This window comes from Capsicum annuum, chromosome 9 (genome assembly GCF_002878395.1).
Source record: "Capsicum annuum cultivar UCD-10X-F1 chromosome 9, UCD10Xv1.1, whole genome shotgun sequence".
Classification (NCBI taxonomy): domain Eukaryota; kingdom Viridiplantae; phylum Streptophyta; class Magnoliopsida; order Solanales; family Solanaceae; genus Capsicum; species Capsicum annuum.
The window spans coordinates 68,219,813-68,228,611 of NC_061119.1; the positions used below are offsets into that span (position 1 = coordinate 68,219,813).

General features: G+C 36.3%; 1 protein-coding gene across 1 annotated transcript; it reads left to right on the forward strand.

The window, feature by feature from the left end:
- Positions 1 to 884: 884 nt before the first annotated feature.
- LOC107842603 (selT-like protein) lies at positions 885 to 5,768 on the forward strand. The gene is made up of 4 exons (XM_016686543.2): positions 885 to 1,175; positions 1,271 to 1,347; positions 2,997 to 3,315; positions 5,415 to 5,768. The coding sequence occupies exons 1-4, from the start codon at positions 1,005 to 1,007 to the stop codon at positions 5,532 to 5,534; spliced, it is 687 nt and encodes a 228-aa protein (XP_016542029.2). The 5' UTR covers positions 885 to 1,004; the 3' UTR covers positions 5,535 to 5,768.
- Positions 5,769 to 8,799: the final 3,031 nt, after the last annotated feature.

Sequence of the window (8,799 nt, forward strand, 5' to 3'; positions counted from 1 at the left end):
CAAGTGATTATTTAACAGATTTATACACCAAATCCTTACCAGCATCAATTTTTAAGAAGATGGTACACAAGATTGGAGTGCGAAGACTGAACCATCTAAATCGTGGTCTTCATCAGGGAGAGTAAAAGGCGCGTTGTACTCTTTTTTCTTAATCAAAATTTTGTCCCAATCGAATTTTTCTGATAAGGTTTTTAATGAGGCAATACTCAAGGTGTATTAAAAGATATATACTCGCTTTTCTTCACTAAGCTTTTCTACACTGAATTTTTGCTAGTAATTTAATAATAAGATGTATAATCCTTAATGAATATCTAAGGTGGAGTGTTATAAATCCACTTATTTAAGTGAGTAGATGTCCATAACAAGTTCTATAGTCATAACAAGTTCTGGGTGAGGGCAACAAGTTTTATGGTTATAACAAATTTTGGGTTGTCATAAGGTTTTGAGTTGTTGTAACAAGTCACTTAACGATGTATTTTTTGCTATTAAATAGGGTCTTCTATATGACTTATTATATATAGATGAAATAAGAAGAATTCTCTCTACAAATTTCTTATATAATTCTCTTGCTCTGCTTTTATTTTATAGCATTTTATTACAAATACTTAGTAATGCATACTTAGAGGTATTATTTTGAAACTAGCATCAGAAAAAATAAGGCATTCCTCCGTCTCAATTTATATGTGGCATATTTTGAATTTCAAAATTCAAATGTGTCTATTTTCTTAATCGAAACTTTTTTCATATATACTTTAAATATTTTAAATTATAAATTACTCTAATTTATTACTTATACGTAATTTCTAAATATAAAAAATTTATTTAAAAAAAAAAATTGATACTAATCAAACTTACATAGTTTGACTCGAAGCAAAATGTGCCCATAAATTAATACGCCTGCAACACCATCTTTTGTGATTTGCTCATAAAATACCCTCGCCTCTTCAAGGAGAAGAAAAAGAAAAATTCCCGCATCCCCACGCCCCCCTCTCCCTCTCTCTCCAATGGATCGAAGTCAGCTTCTTCTGGTGGGTTTACCGCTTTTCCTTATCATCTCTGATCTCTTCCAACTATTTACTCCTCCTCAAAAACCCACTTCCGATCACCACCATCACCATCACCACCAACCGCCGCCAGTGATTCAACAACCTCACACTCTTGAATTCCCTGCTCAGGTACCTACCCTCAGTGTTTCTTTTTTCAAAAATATAAGGGTATTTTTTTGTTTTGATCTTTATATGTTTTTTTTTCTCTGTGTTTGACTTTACAGAAAATTGGTGGTGGTATTGGTGCTGTTGGTATTGGTAATACTGTCACCATTGATTTCTGCTCTTCTTGTTCTTACAGGTTTCCTTTTACTTTTTTACTTTTACTTGTCTACTGTATACTAAAAGTATTTTTTCACGGAATTGCTCGGATGGAATGTGAGTTCGATTCACTACAGGAGAAAAAGGGGTGGGAGCTCCTAGGGAGGGAATGCAAAAAATGAGAAAAACATACTCTCTATGTCCCATATTAGTTCTCCATCTTACTATAAATAGTTGTACTAAATTACTTGGCCATTTATCAAACCAGGAAAAAATTAATTAAAACTTCTCTATTTTTCCCTACAATTAAGATTGTTTGAAAACCTAAACAAGTTTTTAAGTTCTAATAAGTTTCTTTTTCAAACGAGTGGTAAAAGTTAAACCAATAAAATTACACATCTTATTTATGATTTCTCAAGGAGCATGTAAAGGAGAATGTGGACAACTAATATAGGATGGAGGGAGTAATTTTATTCCATGTTTTACCTTTTAACATTAATTACTTATTCTCGAAATCATTTCTCCATACCTAAAACTAAACAACAACTAATATGTTACAGTAAAATACACATGTCAATCATTGTTTCTTAAGGGCATGCAAAGTCCAAACTGGGAAAGTAAAGTTAATGGAGGGAGTATTATTGTAGTATCATAAGGGTTTGCTTGATTAATGGGAAATTTTAGACAAAGTATATTGTTTTACCTTCTCTTCTATGTTATATATGTCATTCCTCCTAAAGTTTGGATTTTCAATTAGCTATTGAACTGGTATGGTAGGTAGCTTATGTGATGACTGGTCGTTTAAAGTGGGGTAGTCTTTATTAATTAATCAACTGCGTATCAGTCCTAAACCAGATGGGTTGGCTGTACAAATCCTTTATATCCACAAGAAAATATTTGATACTGCCAAGAATTTAGAGTTATTGAGGATCATAATCTCTTTGACTGTGTTTTCCTTGAGCTCAGGGTTATCGGAAACAACCTCTCTGCCTCTAGGGTAGGGGTAAGATCTGCTTATACTCTACCCTCCCCATAACCCACTTTGTGGGATTATGCTGGGTATGTTATTGTTGTTGTTGACGACCATAATCTCTTGGCTCTCCAACATGATTTGACTCGTCTGATTGAGTGCTTAACGTCATTCTAAGTGGTGTAATTGTCTTAGTTGTACGATGGAAAAGATGTTCCAAAACTAAAGGAGAACTCTTTCGAGGACTCTTCACTTTCAGTGCTGCACCCGTGTCGGATTCTTCAAAAATACACTATTTTTGGCGAATCCGACACACACCCGTTAACTTTTTTGACGAGTCCGAGCAACATAGCGTTCTGTATAGGTCTCTTAGAATGCCTGATTATCAAAATCTTCTTGTTTGATTCGTAGATGAGAGGACACTGTTCAACTTCCTTTTGTGTAATTTATTGAATGCAATTAAGATGCAAAAACCTTTCCCATATTTGCCAATATAGAGAATCCATAGAAGTGCATTTTGGTATGTTTGGTGTGTAAAAATTTTAGTCATGGACGTGGTTCCTTTGTAAGGATAAGAAAAGGTATGCACAGCAGCATTACATGGAAAAGTATTTTTATTACCTTCCATTACTTCATTCAATTGGTGTTCTAATCTGTACAACTGTTTGCCTGCACTCTTACTATATCAAACTGCATTTAAGCTTCGTGTTTCTTGGCAGAGGGACAGCTGTGACAATGAAAAACATGTTGGATAGTCAATTTCCTGGGATCCATGTTGTCCTTGCTAACTATCCTCCTCCACTTCCAAAACGTTTGTTGGGCAAAGTAGTACCTGTTTTCCAATTTGGTGTCATTGGCCTTGTAATGGCTGGTGAACAAATATTTCCTAAGTTGGGATATGCGGTACCACCTCCGTGGTTCTATCAGTTGCGTGCAAACAGATTTGGGACTATGGCAACCACTTGGCTGTTGGGAAATTTCTTTCAGTCCATGCTGCAAAGTTCTGGTGCTTTTGAAGTGTATTGTAATGGTGAACTGGTATGTAATTTTCAGTCTACGTTTATCTGTTTTTTAAACCTTTTTCCTCACATGGAAAAACTTTTGGGGATGATTACCATTTTGTGCCTTTTTTTGTGTCTAAAACCATCTGATTTATGAGAAGAAAACTCTGGAAACCATCTTTACTAGAGATTGATAGATATCCATCTAAAGAGGCTGTTTGATCACTTTAAACATCTGACATGCACCATCAGCCATTCACTATCAGATAAGTTGTGTTAACGCCTTACTATGATACTTCTTTGCTCTTTTCAGAAAAGAAAATGAAGTGGAACATTACTTTGACTCATATGATATGCAAGTATGAATTTAAAAAATTGACCTTTAACTCTTTGTGTAATTAACGTGAAGACCAAAAACTACTACAAAGAACAGTAATATCCCACGAGAATCATATGATATGTTGGGGCTCTCATATGGTAATCATCCCTTGAAATATGAAAGTTGTAGAATGACCCTTCTGTAAGAATTATATTGCCCCCAACTTTTATGAAGTACACGAAGCTTATTGAATGATGAGAAATTTATTTCCACTTGAGACAATTTCTGGTGCAGCTGAAATTGGGAATGGACATAAAACCAAAAAAAACAGACCGTATCCAAATTATTCGGTTCTTCGGCTTTGATTATCAATTTTCGATTTTGATTTTTAGAAAGTTAGGTTTTGGTTTTAAGGTGTCGGTATTTCGGTTAATCGAAAAAGTGTACTATTTTAGTACCATATTAAGCTAGCCCAACTTAAGTTTGAGCCCTTCACCCCTAGCCCCAACCCCAAGTCTCAGTTCCTGATTTTTTAGCCCTAGCCCATTAGTTACACCGCATGCCTTCCACCTGAATGACATTCTTTATTCTCCTCCCCTCTATTATTTACCTTTTGTGATTGATTCCATGTATCTGTGTGTATTTTTCTATGGTCCTGAATTATGACTTGGATAGGTCTGTGCAGTAAAGTCTTAGTTTTAGCCTTTTATGTAGTTTTAGGATTTAGGTTTTACTATTTGTATGTGAATAATTTTTAGTAGTTTGCATCTGCATTAAGGTAGTTGCTGTTAGAGTATTGCACCTGCTACAACACTTCGTACTCTCAATGTACTACATTATTGATCCAAGCCTTTCTGTAGTATACTGGAGTCTTTTATGATGCGTCTTATGCTTGTGTGTTCAGATATACCATGTTAATATTGAGTGTTATATTATTTAAAGTCGAAGAGGAGGAAGCTTACATTGGCAAATTTATTTTGATGCGTTATTTAGTTTTCCAAACGTCAGCCCCAAATCGGAAATGGCCCATTTTAAGCAGAAAATAGCTCAGCATACCAGGCCCATACAAAAGAACCGAACTGAAATGATTGAGGAAAAAACAAACTGGATCGAACAAACTACATTTCAGTATTCGGTATATATCAAAAATCTTTAAGACCAGAGTTCTTAAAAGATGAACCGAAGTACTGAACACTGACCCATAGCTGCATCTGACCTCTTTGGATATTTTATCTTTGTTAAGCGGGCGAGTTATTGCTTGTGTTCCTTCTCAGCAACACTTACTGTGTATTGGATTTCTTCATTCAATTCATAGCAAGTAGCTTGCTTTACATTTTGGAAAAATTACATAACACCACAATATCTTTTCTAAACTACATAAAATCCCTACCCTTTTTATTAATTACCTAATCGCCTGATACATCCACAAACCCATAAATTTTCAGATACATAATTTTAATTATGTCTCCCCTTTGGTCTAGTTAATGTATTATCTATCCTAACCAAATAGTTTCAGAAATGGATGTATTTCAGTAATAAAAATTAGGCATCTCAACTTTAAAATTATGTATATGGATGCTAATTATGTATTCGAGCAAAAATGGAGTAATTAACTATTACATTCTTAAGTTCAAAATTATATATCTCAACTTCAAAATTATGTACCCGAATGCTAATTATGTATCCGAAAATTGCAAATAAAAAATTATTTGTAATTTAGCAAAGAGTAGGGATACGGAGTAATTAGGGGTAAACTTGTTGGGATTTATACTTACATTTTTGTGTCTCTCACCATTTTATTTTAATTTATATGGCAGGTTTTCTCTAAACTAAAAGAGAATAGGTTTCCTGGTGAACTCGAGCTGAAAGATCTAGTCGCCAGAAGGATTATTAACTCAGGGGTAGTGGATGGCCTTGGTGCATCTTCCTGGTCGTAGATGTGGAGATTTCACGAGATCAATTGCTCCACATTAACTCAGATGTTGTGGTCTTCCAGTAGTGATAGTGATAGACATACATACAATGAAAAGATCCAACAGCCTCTTCAGAAATTGTTGTTTTGCGGCAAATGCTTTATTCTAGGGACTGGTTATGGTATCTATATAAATAACTCTATGGAAGGTTTTTCCTTGTGACATTTGATTTTTATAATGTACAAACACTTCCTCCCACAACGCAAGCAGTATCTGGTAGCAGCTTGAAAGAATAACGATATGCTTAAAAGCGTTATTAGACCCCCTGGATTTCGACACACCTGATATTCATTATCCGTTTCATCTGATCTTTGAAACGTTCATATGGAGACATAATCCGGATTTCGACACGCCTAACATTCATTATCTGTGCAGTTCCAGGAGTAACGTGCGCTAGGTGAAATGTTTTTCTTTTGTTGAACTATCTGCTGCCAATTCCATGGGTTTAACCTTTTGGTTATTGAAAGTATTGTGATTCCTAGCCCTCCAGATTACCCACAGACAAAAAGAAAAGAGTTGACTCCAATAAATGGTATTGTTAAAGCTACTTTTTCTGATGATATTCCAAGTAGCTTCCCAGTTGCAGGGGTGGAATTCTTGGGTAGCAAGGTTATTGCTGGGGTAATTGTTAAGCATTTCCACCCAAAAGTCTTTCCCATTGATGCACTCATAGAAAATGTGGTGGATATTTTCTATGTATTTGTTACAGCAGTAGTAGTTAGGGGCCACTTGAATACCCCTGCTACAAAGAGGATGGTTGGTAGGGAGCCTATTATAGTAGAGGAGCCACATGAAGTATTTAATCTTGTTGGGTATTGGAAGTTTCTAGACCCTGGTGAAATTAAGTTTGTGGCTATTGTTACAAGAAAATCTCTTGTTAACCAGAAAATTGTAGGCACTAGCGTTGCAAAAGAGACCCCAGCCTGTGAGACTCCAAATGGATTAGTCTTTCAAGGCTCTGGGGTTGGGAGAAATGGTGTGTTGAATGTCATTTCTCAGAGCTTTAGGGAATTCTACAGATATAGTGCAAAAATCCCACTCCCTATTCCTCCAACACTCAGAAACAATTTTCCCCAGCTCTTTCTGAGTCAAGAGATCATAGACAATCTCATTAAGGGGAGGGTAGTCAGGGATCCACTTATCATTCCAAAGATTAATATCATTTCCATTATGAATTATCCAAAGAAAAGCCTCCTTATGGATATTCCAACCCTTGAAAAGGCTTTTCCAGGTTCTAGAGGCACTAGGCAGGCATTGCATGACATGCTTACCATACTTATGTCTAAGGATTTAGGACCATATAGTGTTGGGATTCTGGTGTATCTCCAAGCATGACTCCAAAGCTAAGTGTTATTTTTCAAGCTAGCCTTATGAATCCCAAGCCACCTTCTATTTTGGGTTTGGTAATGGTTTCCCAACCTATGAGGTACATCTTTTTATTTTCGGGCTTGGAACCCCAGATGAAGTTCCTAGTGATTCTATCAATGAGCTTTAGGATTTGGGTAGGTAAGAAAATGTAGTGCATAACATGGTAAGCGATATTGTAGAGGGTGGCTTTGGCTAGAGTGGTTCTCCCAGCCATGATAAGAAAGCTTGTTTTCCAATCTACAAGTTTGGAGTTGAGGTTGTCACCCTAATAGCAGGTTTAGTGTGGATTATAGAAAATCCTAGATACTTCCCAAAGACCTCAGTTGGTTGGATAGAGAGCTAGTTAGCAAGGGCTGCCCTATCTTGTACTGTGTATTGATGATGGTTTGAAAATTCTGAACATTAGCTTTGGTAAACAAAGCCAAGTCATCTGCAAAGAACACGTGGGAGACTCTTTTCCCTTCTTTACTAATGGACATAGGGATCCACTTAAGGAGATCTACTTCATGGTCAATTATTCTAGACAAGAGCTCCATGCAGATTATGAATAAATAGGGTGACATGGGGTCACCCTGTTTTATGCCTTTAGAAGATTTGAAGGAGGGGGTATTGTTACCATTAACCAGAACTAAAATGGAAGAAACAGAGATGCAAGACATGATGAGAGGATCAGGTTAGGAAAAAAGTTAAAAAAATGTAAGGCCTGCCTAATGAAGGACCACTCAATTCTGTCAAAGGCTTTCTCCAAATCAATTTTTAGAATCATGTTAGCATTTTTTTCCTTTCATTTTGGAGAAGTGGTAGATAAACTCTTGAACCATAATGGCATTATCAAAACTTCTTCTATTGGGTAGTAAATTAGCCTGGGTATGGCTAATGATCCTATCCAAATGAGTTCTGTTAGAAATAATCTTGGTGATAAACTTATATAGACTAATGCATAATCCTATTTCTCTAAAGTTTTTTAGGGTTACAACATTCCTACACTTAGGAATGAGGCAAAAGTATGTTTTATTTACCTTTTCCTCTATGGTGCAGGTTGCAAAGGTGTCCTTGCAGAATTTCAGCACAGACTATCCCACAATGTTCCAGTATTTTTGGAACTACAAAGAGTGGATACCATTTGGACCAAGGGCCTTAGTGGGTTTTGTTAAGTATCTCACATCGAAAAAAGGATGGGTAATTGGTCTCCTTGTGTGGACTTGGCAAATCCTCCTCTCATGAGCTAGCTTTTGAGGTTGAGTTAGGTCCAAGATCCACTCTTTACATGGTATCAAAGCTAGGCCCATCCCAAATCTTTGTTCACCGATGTTGCGCGCCCCGCATATTATATTATCATGCCCCAGTTAATGATGCTTGGGCATGCGAGAGAGTGTTAAGTATCCTACATCAAAAAGGGATGAATAATTGATCTCCTTATATGGACTTAGGCAATCTTTCCCTCATGAGCTAGCTTTTGGGGTTGAGTTAGGCCCAATATTCATTCTTTACAGGTTTAAAGGAAAAAGCAGACCTTTTGATTTCTACACTAGAAGGAATGGCAGAAAGAGATTGATGGTCCTCCTGGAGAAGGGATTTATTTAGATTTTTAGGGGAGAAAGGTGTGGTCTGAGGTGTAGAGAGAGTTGTAGAAGTGAATGATGGAGTCTTGGATTTCATTCTAAGTGAAGATCTACTTACCAGTCTCTAACTTGAGGGAGTTGATTCTGTTTCTCGAGTTGATTATGTTTCTCCTTCTCCTATTAATGGTGGGGGAGTGAAAAAATTTTGTATTTACATCTCCTTCTGCTAGCCAAGATATTCTGGATTTAAGTTTCCAAAAATCCTGCTTTTGTCTAAGGATATCACTAAAGAAGGTGGT

Coding starts and splice junctions, on each gene's coding strand:
- LOC107842603 (XM_016686543.2), top strand. CDS start 1,005: ATGGATCGAAGTCAGCTTCTTCTGGTGGGTTTACCGCTTTTCCTTATC. Junction 1,176..1,270: donor CTCTTGAATTCCCTGCTCAG/GTACCTACCCTC, acceptor TTGACTTTACAG/AAAATTGGTGGTGGTATTGG. Junction 3,316..5,414: donor TGTATTGTAATGGTGAACTG/GTATGTAATTTT, acceptor TTTATATGGCAG/GTTTTCTCTAAACTAAAAGA.